This window comes from Parasteatoda tepidariorum, chromosome 8 (genome assembly GCF_982258835.1).
Source record: "Parasteatoda tepidariorum strain Cologne lab strain chromosome 8, Ptep-v5.0, whole genome shotgun sequence".
NCBI lineage: Eukaryota > Metazoa > Arthropoda > Arachnida > Araneae > Theridiidae > Parasteatoda > Parasteatoda tepidariorum.
In genome coordinates, this window is record NC_141762.1 from 104,203,775 (window position 1) to 104,225,034 (window position 21,260).

Genomic DNA, 21,260 nt, shown 5'->3' on the forward strand with positions numbered 1-21,260 from the left:
TAAAAAAACTTAATCAACTAGAAAAACTTAATCAACTAGAAAAACTTACTCAACTAGAAAAACTTAATCAACTAAAAAAGCTTAATCAACTAGAAAAACTTACTCAACTAGAAAAACTTAATCAACTAAAAAAGCTTAATCAACTAAAAAAACTCAATCAACTAGAAAAACTTAATCAACTTAAAAAACTTAATCAACTAACAAAACTTAATCAACTAAATCAACTTAAAAAACTTAATTAACTAAAAAAACTTAATCAACTGGAAAAACTTAATCAACTAGAAAAACTTAACTAGAAAAACTTAATCAACTAGAAAAACTTAACCAACTAAAGAAACTTAATCAACTAGAAAAATTTAATCAACTAGAAAAACTTAATCAACTGAAAAAACTTAATCAGCTGAAAAAACTTAATCAACTAGAAAAACTTAATCAACTTAAAAAACTTAATCAACTAAAAAAACTTAATCAACTAAATCAACTTAAAAAACTTAATCAACTAGAAAAACTTAATCAACTTAAAAAACTTAATCAACTAAAAAAACTTAATCAACTAGAAAAACTTAATCAACTAAAGAAACTTAATCAACTAGAAAAACTTAATCAACTAAAAAAACTTAATCAACTAAAAAAACTTAATCAACTTAAAAAACTTAATCAACTAACAAAACTTAATCAACTAAATCAACTAAAAGAACTTAATCAAATAAAAAAACTTAATCAACTAAAAAAACGTAATCAACTAAAAAAACTTAATCAACTAGAAAAACTTAATCAACTTAAAAAACTTAATCAACTAGAAAAACTTAATCAACTAAAAAAGCTTAACCAACTGAAAAGACTTAATCAACTGAAAAAACTTAATCAACTAAAAAAACTTAATCAACTGAAAAAACTTAATCAACTGAAAAAACTTAAAAGAACTTAATCAACTAGAAAAACTTAATCAACTAGAAAAACTTAATCAACTAAAAAAACTTAATCAACTGGAAAAACTGAATCAAACTTTGAAAAATAAAAACATGTGAATAGAAAAGCTTATAAAACAGTTTCAGCCATTGGAATTCTGCTTTTAAAGGCAATTTAAAAAAACAGTGGAACACTTGGATGTTGGAGGGCGAGAAAACCTTTAAGAAAGGAGGATATATGCGTCATGCAAGTTTGGAAACAGTGTGCGAGTGGATATTAAAAGCATGGGGTGAAATTAAGCCTGAGATGGTTAGAAAATCCTTAAAAAATGCAGCATTTCAAATAATCTGGACGGATCAGAAGATGACTGTTTATTCATGGATGAGGGTAACACAGATGATGAAGACGAAACAGATTGTGATGACGTGCCTGAAGAAATAACGGAAGACGAATATAATGAACTATTTATGTAATAACGAAAATCAATAAAGTATATAGGTATGTTATTTCTTTAAAATAAAAATATTTTTCCAAATTTAAATTTTTTTAATCTATAATTTTTTATTTTCGGGGTATACCGCGCACCCGTAAATTCCAATGTTATTTTTTGTATTAAAAGTGCGCGTTATACGCCGGAATATACGGTAATTGCAGGAACTACTACTTTTATGAACTTGAGTATCTGCATTCCTCTTTCTCGATCTTCAGATGGGTAGATAATCAAAACAAGAAGTCTAGCAAGAAGAATCTGAGAAGATGTTATACCACCTAAAATGACACATTGACTATTTCTTATCTTAAAGGCAATACAACAAAAAATGTACAATTCAAATGTAAATTATACTATTTAATCTATTCAATGCTATATATATATATACAGTGAACTCTCACTATTATGATATCCAATACAAAAACCACTCTCTTCATCACGATAATATTTCGTGGTCCCAATGAGTTTGTATATAAATTAATGTCATGCTCCTCTCAATATTACGATATTCTTTGAAGCAACAAACCTCTGTAAAACGATTTTTTTTCCAAATTTCAACTTTTTTTTCTCCATTTATCATTGGTTTTCAATTATTGTAAAAAATCTTATTTTATAATCTTTTGCCGTTTTTTCCATCTTTTCTGACAAGAGAAGACTAATTGCTGACCACCCCCAAAAATTCCATTCCTGGAATCGCCTTCCTCATCTCTTAAGAAGTCACAGATGTAACATTCCTATCTGATTTAATTTCCATCATGTTAAAAGCTGATCATGAGTCACAAATGACCCCAAGCATCACATTAACACCTGAAAGAGAATTTTTTTCTGAAGAGGGTGGGAGGAGCCCCATTCGCAAACGAAAATCATTTTTGTGCTTTGAACTAAATGTATACTTTGTTGGTTGACTTAACAGTCAGAAAAATGAATAAACAAACAAAAATATCGGATTATTTTCAATAAAAACAGTTTTCAACTATGTTTCCGATCTTATTTTATCTCAATTGTTTTTAATATTTAACCATAATTAACCTGTCTGCAAATTATTATATAAATTTGTAATTAATACACATATATAACATTAAAATTTAAAAAAAAATCTTATTGTATCCCCAAAGTATGTAGGGCCTCGATATAACACCAATATACCCCTCTACAACAACATATTTATTTGGTTTCAAAAGTATTGTTGTAGCGAGGTTTTACTGAGTATATATATATTGCATAAAAAATAAATACAAAAAGGAAAACATGAAGAAAATTAAGAAAAACAATGAGTTTTATTTATTGTGCATAAGCTGCAAGTAAATAGAACTCATAAAGTAAGTTCAAAATGTAGAGTAAACATGGATAAAATTACAGAACAATGAAAAAAAGGGGGGAAGAAAAATAATAATAATAATAAAAAGGTTTGTTTTTTATTTTTGTAATTATTTTTCTTTCCACCCCTTTTTTCATTGTTCTGTAATTTCTTCCATGTTTTCTCTAGATTTTGAACTTATACAGTATACTCTTGATATCCCAAAATTGAATGGACGCTAAAAATGTTTCGAGATAATGAGTATTCGAGATAACAAGTTCAGAACTAAATATGCTGTAAAAAGTAGAAAAATATATTCCAAAACATTACTCTAAAAAGTAGAGTGATGAAACAAAAGAATAACTACTAATAATTGTGTATGTAACAATAGTTGACTATAAATCTGAACACAATAATTACAATTTTATTTTTAAAAGTAAGACAAAAATAATTATGCATTAAATAGAAAGGAATTGATTTACAACAAACTTACATTGTGATTTTTCTGAAAAAATTCATTTTCTCTTTTGAGAGAAACTCGACATAACAAGGTTTTTGAGATATCGACAGTATACTGTATATACTTCATATTCATATTCAGGATAAGTATTGTATGATAAATTTATTAAAGTAAATTACTTAACACTTGAATACACTTTCGCACTTCAAAAATATATTTGTGGCAAAAGTTTTCTCCTTTAGCTGTTACTTTTAAAACCACCAATCTTGAGAATTAAGATTAGAAATGTGAATTTTATGAGATTTAAACCATAACTGCTCCCAAAAAAAGAAAACTGAAAAAAGGACAATTTTACTAATTAACATGCTAAATTGAATGAATTTTTCTTCATGAATAAAGAATTAACTATTGAAAATGTAAGCAAATCTTAATTATGCTTTAAATATACATAATTTTGTAAAATTTTAAAGAAACAGATAACCATTGAATTTGAAATAAAATTGATAAATACCCATTTATTTATAAATTTTGGGTACTTCCCAAGTATTTTACATCTACAGGTTTGAATGAGCTGTGCGCAGAATTTGTAATATCCAGCCATCGCTGAGATTCACAACAGGGTTACCTCATTGTGAGATGAGCACTCCACCCTCTTAGCCACCGCCACTTTTTATTAACTCTTCTAAACCATCAAATGTGTGTATAAGTGACATAATTTTTGGTCTTTTAACAATATTTCAGCTTTATTTGTATACAATACAAAATTAACATAATCTTTATTTGTATTATCAGATTTAGTTTTACAAATTTTTACAGAGGCAATGTAATCTTTGATGCCCGGTGACTGAGTGGTAGCGCCTTGCACTCCCATGCCGCAGGTCCTGGGTTCGATCCTCGGGCCGGGCAAGGTTGGCCCAACCTTTCATCCCTTCAGTGGGTCGATAAATGAGTACCAAGCATGCTTGGGAACTAAACACTGGGGGTTCTGCGTTCAGCTGATCACCTGACCGGAACATCTGCTCCTGCACCCCAGAGCCCAAGGTCAAGAAAACTAAGATGGGCACAGTAGGCCATGGCCCTCTATGGGCTGCTGTGCCGCTGAGTTTTCTTATATTTGTCAAATGAATAAATGAAACTGAACTTGCAACAATTTCCTATGATGCTTAAAAGCAGAGATGTAGTATAAATATTTGAGTAAACAGCGGCCTATGGAAAGTTTTTTTTTTGAGGCATGCCAAAACAATTAAAAGAATTCACCTTGATTAGGAAACATAGCACCTGAGAAACTTTAGTTTGAACTTCTTAATATGAAGTCAGAACACACTGTGAAAGATTTGTTTAATGGTGTGACACTAGTTGACAATTGAAAAATTTTACAAGATAAAAAATTTCTACGTATGAAAAAATTTGCTAGTAAAACATTTTCTATACTTGGATCTACATACATTTGCAAGCAAAGATTTATTGGCTTGAAGACCGTTTAACAAGAGTAAAATTAGACAGATATCAACAAGCAATCTCACTACTGATTTCAATAACACTATAAGAAAGTGTAATAGACTTGTCTTATTAAAATTATTGTCTTGAATTATTACACTTGTCTTATTTAAATTATTCTAAAATTAAATGTGTTTGAAGCTATAAGTAATATAGAATTAGCACAAAATATTATATAAACGTTTCATTGTATTTAATTCATTCTTATGATACAATTTATACCATTTCTGAAATGCAAGTTTAACTACTAATCTTTTTAAAAGGTGTGCTTTCCTCACCAAACCAAAAACTCACCACTGGGTTAAAGTCATAATAAATTAACACTTTTTTACTCTGAATATTTAAAACATGCTGTTTAAACAAATGAAAGCTATAAAAAATTCATAAAAGAATTATAATCTTCACATAAAATAGTAAAGAATCATAAAATAATACGCATAGAATAGAATAACTTATAGAATAGTAGTATAACTTATAGAATAATAGGATAGCTTGTAGAAAAATAGATAATCCATTGTATAATTTATTTAAATCATCATCATCATAGTTGGCCAGACAGTTCAATGTGGGCCAATGCCTTCCTATGAAGATTTCTTCATAACGACTTTTGATTTATCTCCAATTCTTTTCAGAAATTGCAAGAAAATCAGACTTCACCATTTTCATTTACACCACCAAGTATACTCTGCAAAATCTTTCTCTCAAATATTGGGATAATATTTTTCTCCAGTGTTGTCATTGTTCAAGCCTCAGAAGTGTATGTCAAGACTGGTCTGACATATATTAAGAAATAAATCTACATATTAAAAAAACTAACATATTAAGCAATAAAACTAACAATGAAAGTGGTGATTTCTTACATCGCCTCAACAGAGGTTTAAGAATAATAAAAATAAAACTTTGAACCCTTACTCAGCTAATCCAGAGCGTCTCTCAATAGTACTTCATTGCCTTCGAGGAAAATCAAATCCCAGACTCGCAGTACAGTATCTTTTGGAAGGCAGGTTGTAAATAAGGTCAGAAACCATTGCATTGTAAAGACATTGGTAAGTGGAGGCTCACATAAATATGTCCTAAAATATCATCATCACCTAAAATATATTTTACATTTATTGAAATAAATTTTGCACACATTTTAGAATTTAAACAAGAAACTTTTTAAAAATAAATACAAATAACCTATTTTTAGAAGTAAAGTGTCAGGTAAAAGAGAGTTTTAACTAGTAATAAAAAAGGCAGGATGCTTCTTCGCAGATTAAGGAGAACATTGGATAAAAGAGATTTTTTTTTTAAATTATTGGATAATTATCAAGTTTAAAAGGTTTTTAATATTATTAAATCTTCAATTACATTACTTTTGGAAACCAAATGCATAGATATTTAAATGTATATGATTATGCAATTAAAAATTAGCTTACTAGTAGCAGCATGGAATTATTTTGCTGTTTTTATGTCCTTGTTAAACTAATTCAGTTAAAAATTGCATAAAAGAATGATAAGATATTAGTTAGTAATGTAAGGCAAAAAATAATTAATTGCTTTTTATTATTTGAAGGGAATTCAAGATGTTAAGTGTAACCCAATAGCAGAACTTACAAAATAAAGTCAATCTGTAACACTTCTTGTTCAAGGTTATACAGGCTAAGGCTGTAGTTTTTGCCATTTACAGCAAATTTTCATCTGATTATTTACTAAATGAAAGTCCGTTGAGTTAAGCCGCTTTTTCTTAAATCCCGCTTTCCTAAAGGATTACTAAATGTATTTTTAAATAAGAATAGAAGTCCCAGCCATTGTAGTATATTGAATTTTATGACTTGAAATCTGTAGCATTATCTTCGAAAATACAAATATGTCTGTGACTTCGATGAAATCCAGCAAAGATTATTCTTGTAAAAGTTTAGCATACTGAATCATATATTTGGCACAATTTGAAAATATTAAATAAAATAAAGTTATACACAAAGACTTCACGTTTAAGTTTATTTGAATTTTATGCAAACATAATTTAGCATTACCCAAAAGGAGAAAAATATATGCATATACTAAAGCCAATAAAGATATAAAAAAAGAAAGGGAGTGGTTTAATTTGCATATGATATTATTAAAAAAAACTTTTTTATTTTAAAAGAAAGAAATTAACGGAATTGTAGTTTATGCTGTTCTGATTCATGTTCATCTAAAGTTTCTTCATATAAAATTCCTCACATCATTTGTCTGAAAAGTAATCATCACGTACTTAGCAGACAAATAAACAATAATCAGAAAAATAAACATTAAGTAAGAGTTTTTTTAATATCAAATTAAAAAAAGAAATAGAAAAAAGAATATTTTTTTAACAAGTGAATATAGAAAAACCTTCGCTTCAATTTTATCTTTAATATTTAATTGTTCTTGTTACAATATCACACATCCATAGTCAACTTTTTAAACACCATAATGTTGCAAAACTTAGGGGTCAACTTATACACCTGTAAAAAAGCTGAACATTCATTGATCATGAGAATTTGATGTAGTAAAAACAATGAGACAGACATGAATAACTTTGTCTCAGTTGACCCTATCCAAAAATAATTTTTAATATGTTATTTGCAATTTTCAATATTAATTTTGTATTTTCTCTCGGCATATTTTTTACATATTAAGTTTTTTTGTATAAATTTTTTTTTTATTACGTTCATAAAAAATTAAGAATAAGAAAAGTTAAGATAACTAATAGAAGAACATTTCAAAAAATATGAAAACCTTTTAAAACATACCATAAAACTACACATTTAAAGATTGCAGAATATCATCAGTATCAGATTCAACAATGTGTTGTTACAGAGATCTGCAACGGATTCTACTTCATCTTAATTATTACTTTATAATTTTTTTTAACTTTAGAAATTTTCCTGTTTGGCTTTTTCAGTGATCAACTTACATAACAGACATAGCAGAAAGTCGCTACCTCCTAATAAAAAAAAAAGTCCGACTTATACGCCGGGATACCAGTAGTATTAAATTGCTTTTTTGAATGACTCACTGTTAATGGCAGTATCCTTGTTTTACATTCAAAATTATTTAACTGCTGTTTTTTTAGGAATGTAATAAAAAGAATTAAATTAAACTTTGGCCACTTTATTAGAATGTTGGATTTGGAATCAGATTGGATTTTCTATTGAAAATAAAAATATCCTTGCACCTATGGAATAGCAAACAGGACTTTAAGATTGGGTCATTGTACTGAAGAGTATGGCACTCTATTTATTCAAATGTTCAGAATGAATTTTTTTTTTTATTTTTTTTTTATAACCGTCGTTGAACAGCCGACCCAATTTCATGGGTTTACGACTACTTAAGTTCAACTCCGTAGCCTTGTAATTTTGAACCAATCCAGAAGACAAGGAAACTCCTGGATTAGTACCCCCGGAGGTATTGATTTGTTGTGGGAACATGGAGGACTTTGAGACTCGACAGATTTAACGTGCATCAGTCACCATTTACTACACGGGGAGTCTTCTGCCGGCGAGGATCGAACCCACGACCTCTTGGATATGGGCCCAGCGCCCTACCGACCAGGCTATCCCGGCCCTCAGAATGAATTTAGATGGATTGTAAATAAAACAAACCTGTGCATGAATCCTGTGTATTTGACTGCAGTCTGTCTAGATGAGCAGATAAGCTAGACAGGCGTAGGCATAGGAGGTCTCTAAAGACAGCCATGTCAACAGATAAACCACGAAAATGATTAGCAAAATAACTTTCCGGAAATACTTCTTCAATAAGAAATATCATAACCTGAAATAGATTTGGTAAAAATAAATAACACTCTCCACATTTATTTTAAGTCCAGGGTAAATTTTATAACAAAGAGCCAAAGAATTTTCTTCAAAGAACTCTCTCTACAAGGTAGTGAACAATGCTAGAAAAGAGTTCTTTCAAAGAACTCACACATATCATGACAAAAGCGGAGAACGTATTAATGATAATACTGAAATACTAAGGAGATGAAGAGAACATTTCAAAAAGGCTCTTGAAGAAAAAGATACTTTAGAAGGAACAGAGGAAGATGTAATCAGGGGGATTCTTTGGGGGGGGGGGGGAAGAAGAATAAAATTAGAATTGGAACAAGGTACTAACTTTTTTACCGCTAAATTGCAGTAAGAATTTGCTTAAATAGCAAAATACACAAATCATATACAAAACACAAAAAAACTAGGGAAATAAATTAAAAAATTGTCCTTATTCAACAGAACGCAACATGCTGATTGTTTCAGGGGGGTTATAACATCCACCCCTTTGGGTGTGCACTGCAGAAACCTCAATTAAAACTTCACAAAAATTAAAGTACATAACTCCATAAAAGTCACAGGAAAAAACCAAATAGCCAGAATCTGACTTCTATTGTTATCAATAAATGGATTTAAAATTAATATTGATCAATTTTTATACATTTTAAAATGTGCACGATAAAAATTTCTTGGAAGTGTTGTTATCTTTAAAAATAAAAATTTTAATATTGCATAACAAAAAATTTGAATCTAGGGAAAACACTCATACCACATGATCCTACAAAAATACAATCTCACAACAATTGGTCAAAAATAAATGAAGAACTGATAATTTGTGATTTAAGTAAAAGATTAACCTAAGAGAATTTTTAAAAGATTGAAGGTTGGTGCAAACTGGAAGGAACTTGGCTTGTTTAAACTTAACCTTTCTTTTTTCCTTATTAGTTAATAACACAGTTTATAAAAATTAAGCATATAGGAATTATAAGTGTAGAAATAAAGAATTAAGTCACCCTAATTTATAAGGAACAAGATTTTACTGATTTGATTTAGAACATAAAAATATATGTTTCTCTTACGAAAGAGTTTTTAAAAAGGATTGCTTCAAACTTCTCCTTAGGAATAAAAAAAGCACTTCCTCTCAGGAAAGGAACTCCCTTAACACCAGAAATGAATCAAAATGTAAAACATTATGCAATAACTGAATTTTAACAACAATTCTTCAAAAAAATTTAAATAACCTCTTTTTTCTATTTAATGTGTATGTTTAAAAGTAATTCTCACTTATTATCAAAATAAGAAAAAAATGTGTAGTTCATAAATATAATTCATAAACAACTTGAAAGCTTTTTTCTATAATTTAAACTGAAAATTATGAGAAATTAACATTTAAAGGAGCTTTTAAAAATAAAATAAAAGAAGTGTTTTATTTAAAAAATAATTTTGAAATTTAAAATCACTTCAAAAATTTTATTAACTCGAAAAAAAGAGATACTTGTAAACATTTAAACAGTTGAGAATATTTCTAACAAAGTGAATATTAGTAATAACTAGAAATCAGAATTAAACCTTTAAACACAGGTAATTTTAGCTGGGTGCAATTATAATTTAAACAGTAAATTAATCTTTTTTTAAATGGAATATGAATTAAAAAGCAGTGTTTTTAAGGAATGGCAGCTTATTTTTACGTAAAGGGAAAAGAGGGCACACTTATCGGAATCAGAGGGTAAGCAGGGCTAGCCGCCCTTCTAAAGATGCTTAGAGAGATACTGATTGCTTCTAAATAAAGATCATAAGCTCTGGTTCAACAAAAAAATCATAAAAAGTTTTAAATAGGTCTTAAAAAAAGTTTGGGATATTGAATATCTAGATAAACTGATTTTTTAACATCTAAAACTTTTTAATTTTACTTGAATCACTGTTTAAGTTTCATAAAAATACAGTTTAAGTCTTTAAAATTAGGATCCTTTGAAGCTTTTGAGAGAAAAATAAAGCCTTTTTAGGAGCCCCTAAAACCATACTTAAATTTAAGACCTTTACAGAGACTTTTTCACCATGGGAGGACTCTGTAATTACAAAAAATAATATTCCTGAAAAAGTATTCTTTTCTTTGGAATTAACTTAAAGATTTAGAAGAGCATTTAAGAACACTTTTAAATAAGTGTTATATTTTCAGAAGTCAACATATAGACAAATGGTCTGGTAATAAAGATCTTACTTCTTTTAATTATAAACAATAAATTCAGTACTGAATAATGGAGATCTATTTAGATTAGGTAGTCAACTTACCAGGATGGTCACGAAAACAAGGTTTGATAATAATTACCAATTTTACGAAAACAAGGTTTGATAATAATTACAATACAATACATAAAATTTACTTTGCACTTAAAATTTAAAAAAAAAATTCAACATTAAATTCTATTTTTAAAAACATGGATATCAGATGTTATTTAAATTAAACAAGAAATTTACAGAATTTATTTTAATGCACAATAAAAGGAGAACTAACTAAAAGAGCATCCTCTTCTTTCCATTCAACAACTTCTAGAATAATAGCTGCTAGCATATTAAATAAAACCTTGACAATAACCTACGCTAGGATTCCATTTTGCATACGCTAGGAGAACACGTTTCAAATGAGTTTGGTTTTGCTGAGCTACTTCACCACTAAATGAATTGCAACCAGTTTGATGAAGATCCTGAAATGAAATTTTAATATGAAAAATGTTTTTAAAAAGTACTTATATAAGCAATTTCACTTATCCACATCAAATAAGCCAAAAATGGTAAAGGGATGCAAAAAAAAACATTTTATAATTCGTTTCCAGAATCTGTAAATCTCCATCACGAAAAATTTAAATATATATAGTGTATCGTATGTAGTTAAAATTAAATGCAGCTTTTTTTTCTGTGTTAGAAACAGAAGGAGAAAATTAAAATAACTGAGTTGTATTGATATAGAAATTTTGGTTTTAATTCTTACTGAATCAATTAACCTACCACATAGTTATCCTACTTAAAATATTTATTTTTTATGCATATTTTTAAAGTAGATATGTGTATTGTTTTAAATAAGTACCCACTTTTAGTAATAAAGAACCAAGAAATTTAGAAGTTTTGAGTCGAAAGAACTCAGAGTTTTCAAAGCTTAGCAGAAACACTGAATACTCTGTTTTTCTGTCTAATACATGTGCACTTGGTGTTCAATTGATAAAATAAAGTTTGTTGGATTTAATTTAATTTCTAACTTAATAATCGGCAAACGAATATTTAATTTAGAAGAATAAAATGTAGTGTAAAACTAACCTTCAGTTTTTAGAATTCTTAATCTTAACTGGAAAAGTTAAGAAAAAAAAAGGTGTAAAAACCTAAATAATTAAAGGGCTAAACTGCACCATATGAGATATTTTCTGACAAAAGCAATAAAACTATTGTTAAAATTTAAACTCTTAAATATAATATTAAATGGACGATGCAATTAAATAGGTTGAAAAGAAAATTAAAATTATGAAACCAGATTTATTTTAAAAATTGTACAGCTATAAGTTTAAACTGAAAAAAAAAGTATTTCGTAGGGAAAAAAATGCAAATATTTTCATTTTAGTCATTTAAATCAACAAAATCAAACCAATACAGGGTGCATAGCCAAACCTTTTGACAAAAATGGCACCTTTTAAGTACTTTTTAAGAATCAAAAATATTTTTAAGCACTATATACATTGACAAAATGCAAAATAATTTTCAAAGATTTTACATGATCAAGATAAAATTACTAGTATCTGACAAAGAACTCTTTCCTTGATTATATTAGCCATGATAAAATGGAGAGATTTTTCGGTTTAATATCAGAGGGTGGAAAATGAAGTCTGAAATTGCGAATATCTTGCAAAATACAGCCGAGTTGCACAAGAGAGTGCACAATCTCACTGAAACCAGCTCAGTGGACACACATGCCGACTCGCAAGTATTTCATCAAACATGTAAAATGATTCGAGCGTTAATACGCCATTGACCAATGATACGTCAAAATAGATTGTTGAATAAATTGTGAAAAAGCTGAATAGAACATTGTCAAAAGCAGGTTGTTGCATAATACGCAGCAAAAATCGACATGGCAAGGAAAAAAAATATCATTTTCGAAAAGGGAAAATTAAGCACTTCTTAAAAACACCCAATGAAAAAAGCACCTTTAAGGGCTTTTAAAAAAAATGGAAAATAAGCACCTTTAAGCACTTTTTAAAAACGCCATGCACCATGCAATATGTAGCATAATTACTTTATTTACATCACACTAGAGCTGCACAATTGACTATCGATAATATGCGCCCTCAGTCCCTTTACAGGCTGATCAAGCAAATTAAGCAAAGTAACCAATATTGAACAAAGTAAAAAATATATACATGACTAGGTTTTAAAATGACCTTCTTCGAAGATAATCTGAAAAAAGAATGAAATATTTTTAAATGATTCAGAAAGTACCTTAATTATTTGAGTTCCAAGTTCACTTTCATCTGGATCACATTTCTCACCTAAGCAAACAGAAAATGCTTTCTCTAAAAGAGCAGTTTTACCTTCTAAATGTCTTTCAGCAAGACTCAACCACAACTGCAAGAAAGAAGGATAGTTTTCATTCTACAGTTATATACAATAAGAAAGATTAATTCACACCATTTATGATTGCTATGTATACGTGGGGTGTCCTATAACAACCTGATATCATATCAGCTTTAGCTTCCGCCGGCCAGACACTTTCTCAATATTTTTAAACTTACCTATTTATTTGTATATATATATATATATATATATATATATATATATATATATATATATATATATATATATATATATATATATATATATATATATATATATATATATATATATATACATATATATATATATATATATATGTATATATATATATATATATATATATATATATATATATATATATATTATGTTTTGATTACTAACTGGAAAGTTTTAGCTTAGAAAAGCACCACTATATGTACCCAAATTACCACTATAATACCCTTTAATTTCAAAGAAAAAAAAATGAGAAGAAAACTAAGACAACTAATAATTAAGAAGAAAGATGAAAACTAAGTCCAATCTAGTTTTATTGGGGGAAAATAAAGCATAATTTTCTTACTATTTAAAAAAAAAGAAAAATTAGTATCAGCTTTTTTATTTAAAAAAAAAAGAAAGAAAGAAAAAATATAAACGAGCACATTAAAAATATTTTTTAGATCAAATCGCAAAAATATAAAAATACCATTAAAAATATTATGTTTTGATTACTAAATGATAAGTTTTATCTTAGATAAACATGCAGTCTCTGGCCAAATAATAAGATTCTATGTAAAATCTTAATTATCAGGTGATAACTATACAGCTTTATTATTTTTGCGCTACCTAAAACCGGTTTGTACTTGTTTTCTTTCGTGTATCAAATGATGGCAAACGTTGTTATGCAATGCTTTAAAAATAAACACAAATAGGAAGTATATAAGAAATATCCGGAATAAAAACCCATTACATGTATGTTTAACTATTAAAGTATTGCCTATAAACTCGTGCAAAACATGGAATTATTAAAACACTACAGTGCGTTTAATAATTTGATCTAATTATTACAATATAATAATATAATACCTGATAAAATAAATATTCTATATTTACGTAATATATCGTCCAATTTATTCAATCGTCTAATTTATATTTTATATCGTCTAATTTAACCAATTGGTTTACCAACGTAAGCAAGTGCAAACCGGTTTCAGTCGCGTCAGAACAATAAAGCTGTATAGTATCACTTGATAATTAAGATTTTACATAGAATCTTATAGTGCGTCTAATAGTTTGGCCAGGGACCGTATTTTAAAAAAAGGATCATTAGTATCAGCGTTTTTAATAAAATAAAATAAAAACAAGAAAATAAACAAGCATATTAAAAAATTTTAAGTCAAATTTTCACAAATTGAAAAATACCATTAAAAACATTGTTTTTATTACTAATTCGAACGTTTTAGTTTCGAAAAACACCATTATATGTACCAAAATTACCCCTATCATACCCTTTAATTTTAAACTGCAACCACAAAAGTATTTTCAGACAAAATTATGTTCGCACTAAATCATAAGTCACGATTTCCCCTCCCCTTCTTCGGTCATCCAAGCAGAATAACAAATCAAAAATATCAATGGGAAAACTTACGTATTTATATTTCTCAGAAAATAGGAGTTATCCAAAACTCGAAAACAAACACAAACATTTTCATTAATCTCAATCACATCTTTCCAACAATTACTAAATGTACCTCCCATTTCCTCAAAATCCTGTTGCGCTTTAGCTCCTCCCTTCAATAACCGAACAACCAATGAAAGCAAAGGGCGTCTTAAATACACCCAATCACGTCGATGAGTGACATATGGGGAAGGAATGCTATCTGTTTTCTAGTTTAATGTCATTTTCAATATACGAACATTTATGATCGATTTTTCCTATAAGTACTTCCAATTGCACGAAAGTTAATTTTAATTTCGGATAAAAAAAAATTTTTATAACTACAACTACGAAATCTCTTCCAAATCCTACATCCGGCCTGTGGTGTTTTGGAATCGAAAAAATATTTGGTCTTTTGGTTAAGTCTCGTAGATTTAGAAATTAATTTTGATCTTATAGAAATTATTTCGATACTTAAAAAAAAATAATGCTCTTATGCATATTATGGCAATTATTTAAATTATTAATAATTCACAAATTGAACATATTAAATCGAACTTAGTTAAATCGTTGAAACTACTAAAAATTCGAGATAAATAAATTAATTATTAACACTAGATTGCCCAAGGAAGTGTTTTTTTAATTTCAATTAGAAAAACAATGATGCATATAATAACACAGTTTCTTAGAATTTTGTGACTTTTTGTACAAGATAAACAATTTTTTATTGTTAATATTTACTAATAACTTGTTATATAACTGTAAATAATATTATAAATTAATTTTCAAACAAATTTCTTTACACATTGATAATTCTTTCACAACCCAGACTGCTTTTGGGTACTTTGACTGCTTTTGGGCAATATACTAAGTTTCAGTCTTTCTTGTGTTAATAAGATAACTTTTAATTTATAAATTCTGAAACAAGATTTATTAAGTTAATTAAAGAAATGTGCTAATAATTTAAATTGCAATATTTTCCTAAATATATATTTTTTACACGAGTCCTTTGCATAAATGCATGGGCGTCGCAGAGTCTAATATTTGAAGGAGACGAAATACTCAATCAGATTACTTATCTAAATTTCACACATAAGAAGAAAAATGTTTTAATATCTGCTAAATCTACGCATTATACATTTTTTCCTTCATTCTTGTTTTTTACTTAGATGAATTTAAACAGATGATGATTTGTTAAAACTTTCATTTGTTTGAAATATTGCGGGGGGTTGGTAGGGCACTGGACCCATGTCCAAGAGTCCGTGGGTTCGATCCCCACTGAGCTGAAACTCCCCGCGTAGTAAATAGTGACTGATGCACGTTAAATCTGTCGAGACGCAAAGTCCTCCATGTTCCAATAACAAATCAATACCTCTGGGTTTACTAATCCATTAGTTTCCCTGCCTTCTGGGTTGGTTCAAAATTACAGGGCTACGGAGTTGAACGTTAGCAGTCGTAACCCAAAATTGGGTCGGCAGTTCAATGACGGTTATGAAATAAAATAAAATAATTTAATGCGTGCCTAAAGTAGGTAGGTGAGAGATCGGGATTAGTTGGATAAAATGGAAATCTTGAATAAAATTTTCATTTATTCTTTAAATTTTTTTCTGCAATAAATCGTAAATTGGCTACACTGGTATACACGTCCATCGAGGGGGCATATAGTCACCTTCTCCACTAGCTACGGCGCCCATGCGAGTGTAAATGTATGAGGTAATGATAAATACATTGCAAAAACAAATAAATAAGATTTGAAAAAAATAACATTGAAACAGCCTGAATAAATTTTGATCTAATAATCGTATCTTCACGTGCTAGCTAAAGTCAAAATTTTTGATGGTTTTCCATTGATAGACCAACATAATCTTGATGGTTACAATCAATATATCCATTATATGCCATTATCCATGAATTACATCCATTATCCATGAACCATTATATTTTTGATGATAACCAACATAGGTAATCATCACCTCAATGTAGGAATTTGGACTGATTTATGATGGTTCAACATAAGAATAGCAGCTTGTTTTGATGGTTCGTTCATTTTGAACCATCAGAAATTTCCATCATAGTTTCTTAGAAATCAAATGTTAGAACGATCATGAACCACCATCATCCCAATGTAGTAATTCGGACTAATTTATGAGGGTCCAATATAAGAAAAAAATAAATTTTTTTGATGGTATATACCTGAGAACCAAAAAGAATTCCTATTAAACCGTCATGGACCATCACGGATCATCATAGATTGTTGGTTCAGGAGAATCAAACTTCTCTTGATGGTTAACCATCATAGCATTAAAGTAGCATTAAGTAGTTTGTTGGCATATTAAAAACCATAAGCATGTAATGGAAAATGTTGGATGATGGTGACCATCGAATGATGTTGGACCATCATGAATCGCACTGAAAACATAAACCGTCAAAATGTTTTAATGGGACCATCAGGAATTTTGACTTGGGAGGACTCGGTTTTAATGGTTCACATTATACAAAATTTTGTTTTCAATGAAATGTCTTTTACTTTTATTGTACACAAAACTAAATGAATATATTAAACAGAACTATATAATTTGAAAATGGCAATTGCTTTTAATATTAACACTTTCTTGGAATTGTATGGAACTTTCCTTATATATCGAATCGGGATCGAAAATTTTAACCACCGACTTTAAGTGCTACAAATCACAAATTTAAGAGACCGATTTCGGTTGGATTTTTTTTATAACCATCATTGAACAGTCGACCTAATTTAGGATTTATGACTATTAATATTTAATTCCGTTGTCTTGTAATTTTGAAACCAATCCAGGAAGTCAAGGGTACTCCTGGATCAAATATTGGGAGAAATTTGACTTCGTGGAGGACTTTTTGGTGGAAATAACCCGCATTTGCATTACATGGTGAGAAAAACCACGGAAACCTCACACGGTCAGCCTGACTGCAAGGGAAAATCAAAAAAAAAATTTAAAAATTTTTTTTAAATATTTTTTAGCATACTTATTATGAGTTTTTAAAAACATTGACACTTATCCTTTGACTTCATATTACTTAAAAAGTTCTCTTTCGAATCAAATAATTGTAAAAAAAAAAAAAAATAATAATCATTGAAGTGTCTGCAAAATGACCCCCTCAGATGCAGCTATAAGTAATAGCCGTAGTTGAACAGCCCACCCAATTTCGGGTTTACGACTACTGATGTTAAACTCCTTGTAATTTTGAACAAAGTCCAGAAGACAAGGGAACTCCTGGATCAAGTATTGGGAGAAATTTGCCTTCATGGAGGACTTTTTGATGGAACTAACCCGCATTTTTTTTACAATGAGAGAAAGCTCAGAAGAACCTGCGGAATTCACATCGATCAACCATCGCTGGGATTCGAGCCCGGTTCACCTCATTGTAAGGCGAAGACTCTGTGACCTGAGCCACCCCAGCTCTTTCGGTTGGATTGGAAATTTCTTAAATATCATAGCCACAATGTTTTCTTTTAACTGAACCCGAGTGTTTTTCTTTTAACTTTTCTTTTCGGTCCCGTCTTTTTGATACTGAAATTTAAAAACATTTACCAAATCTGCACAATTCTCCGGAATGATCTTTATTTCTGTTGCATTAATTTTTGACCTCTAAACATTTAGTCTTTTATTCTATATAGTAGTTAGCGCAGAAATCCTTTTTATTTATTTATTGGTTGCCAAACTTTATAATCTAAATCAATTTACACAAACAAAAATATCGATTAAAAAAGTAATTTTTGGGACTTTATATCAGCTGAAATTAAAGTTATGTGGCTTGAACGTCATTTAATATCTTTTCATTATAACTGTTCCCAAACAATACTATCTTCTCCAGGATTATAACAAATATAACTGCTTGTCAATCAGCATGTACATGGTTTCTTTCAGAAGAAATAACGAAATTATGATTCAATAGGAACTCAATAGTAGCTTAGTATAAGCTGAGCTACTTCCGTATAATATAAGATACTATTCTATAATTTCACGAAAACTGCACGGTGGATCCTAATTTCTGTTCAACAATTCATCTTCCAAATGTTTGCAGTTATGCAAAATCAAAAACAGACATAAAACTTCAAAAATGAACGCTTTTATTTTAGGTTTGGTTGTTTTAGATAGTTTCATAATTATCTATTTTACTAATCATCAGAAAGGCATGAAATTTTGATATAGTAAAATCAATTTAGGAAAAGTCGAAAAATGTGAGCTTAAAAGATAAGGTGTATCTTCAAAAGCAAGTAATATAAATAAATAAATAATTTAAAGACAATTCCTTCTTAGGTTAACACAGAAAAATTTTATTTTAGTCACTTTTTATTAAATAATTAAAAAAAATTTCTCCATCTAAAACTAAAATTAATTCATTAAATTCATCAAATTTAATTAATGAATTAATATTTGTAAAAGCTGTATAAACATCAAGTTTAAAAAAAATGTATTTAAGCTTGAATGGATCAATAAAAAGTATTTTATTAACAATTGGGTATAATATAAAAAAAACACAACTACTTCCACTTAGTAGGAATAACATTTACCATGATGCAATGCTAAATTCTATGCCACTATCCACATAAATGCCACTATCCACATAAATCAATTATTAATCAAAATTCGAATATCAATTACTTTTCTTTATAATGCAATAAAATCTGGCGAGCAGCTATTTAAACGATCAAACACTTCGTTTGTTTATTTGTGGCTTGAAGTTAGGCTCGTAGTAAATGCCGTTCATGGGTTAAATTTAGTAGGAATAACACAACCAGTGATGTAGGCTATAGTATACCCAATTGTAAATTTAAAAAAGATACATAAATATGTATAGGGTGAGTGTGAAACTAATAGTAAGAATTTAAAAAAAAAAAAAAAAAAAAAAAAAAAAAAAAAAAAAAAGGAGCGCGTTGTATCAGACAACTCTAAAAGTATAAATTTGGTAACATGGACCACACGTGCTACCACGTAGTGTTTTTTATTGAATTTATCTGATACAGCAAATGTTAAATAATTAAATATTTAAATGAGCGCAATGAACTATTTTGTTCAAATAGAGCTATAAGTTTAAAAGTATCACTGATGTTATCTTTAAAATATGAGAGAAACTCAATCGCTTATAGCAACATTTAAAACAATGACTTGTGGCGCACACATCACACAAATCACATTGGTGACCCGGACGTAGGAACATCATATGTCACATGTCTATTCATATTATTTTTATGAGAGTTGCGAATGGCAACAGATCAAAAAATAATAATAAAAAATGAGTGTTCTAAAAAAAAAAAAAATAAATAAATAAATAAATTAAAAAAAAAAATAAAATAAAAGAAATCCGGTGAAGTTAATAAAGTCTCCCGGTTAATAAATAATAATGAGCGAAATGCTAAAAAAAAATAATAATAGCGAAAAGCTATAAAAAAATGATGGGAAAAAATAGCGAAAAGCTATATAAAAAAAATTAAAAAAAATAACGAGCGAAATGCTTGGAAGAAAAAAAATTTAAAAAAATATAATGAGCAAAAATTGAAGTTAATAAATAAACAGCATTAATCAACTAGTGGTAATTGTTCATCGAATTCTATCACAGATAAAATTCTGGAAGGGGAGTAATGTGGCGTAACTACCACTATAAATATTAAATACCAATTCACTAGTATATAAGACACGTTAACTTGAATCCATCAAGAGTTACCTTTTGATAGATGAAGGTTGACATAGTCGATAATTAAATCCCCACAGACTAACGCTTAATTAATCAGAAAATTTCATTTAGTTTTTCGCTCATCCCTATTTAATGAAAGAATTAATATTTATAAAAACCTGTATTAACATCAAGTGTCATCGACTACAAGTTCAAAAAAATGTATTTTAACTTGAGTGTATGAATAAAAAGTATTTTATGAACGATTGAACATTTGAACGAGATAATAGGGAGAGTGTGAACTAATAGTAGGAATAGAATATCATAACGAAATGGCAAAAAAACGATCAAATTAACCACAACGGCAACTTTTAGTGTTAATTAGGCTTAGGCACAAAATATTTTTCATTGTTGAGAGTTTCTGAATGATCACAGTAAATTTTAATGCCACATTTTTGTAAATGTAAAAATTAAGCCCAATAGTACAAATGACTAACCTTACGGTCCGTGATAAGACACTGACCTACTGGGGTTGAACAAAATTATATGGACACTTCTATCGTACTCATTTTTTTCTTACTTTATTCTTATTATATTATTATTTTTTCTTTTTTTTTCTGAACACTTCTGTGGTAACTCATTTTTCGTATTTATCCCGCAGTGGACTGATCGTAAAGACACTGTTCCCAATAGGACACCGAAGTCAAGCATCACTGACTGCCGTCAGTAAGCGGGTGGGTGACCACTTTGCTCAGCCAGCTTAGGGACCGCGAGTGCGCGGTATCGGTCCTCGTTAAATTGTTCTATCGTAAATTGCTAGAGTTCGCGTGCAGGTCGTCGGGCTACCAAAGCAGAGGAGCCATCCCCTCTGCAGACTATCAAAATTGCGATGGCATGTCTTCGAATCATGCTCAGGGATGTTTCCCAGACCGTCGCCAATAGCCCATTGTGCAGCT

The 21,260-nt window shown here is 29.0% G+C and overlaps 1 protein-coding gene across 1 annotated transcript; it reads right to left on the minus strand.

The window, feature by feature from the left end:
• Positions 1–1,238: 1,238 nt before the first annotated feature.
• On the minus strand, positions 1,239–8,471 carry LOC147806599 (TBC1 domain family member 30-like). Its single transcript, XM_087149456.1, has 3 exons — positions 8,262–8,471; positions 5,566–5,744; positions 1,239–1,677 (listed from the first exon to the last, which is right to left on the minus strand). The coding sequence occupies exons 1-2, from the start codon at positions 8,425–8,427 to the stop codon at positions 5,671–5,673; spliced, it is 240 nt and encodes a 79-aa protein (XP_087005582.1). The 5' UTR covers positions 8,428–8,471; the 3' UTR covers positions 1,239–1,677; positions 5,566–5,670.
• Positions 8,472–21,260: the final 12,789 nt, after the last annotated feature.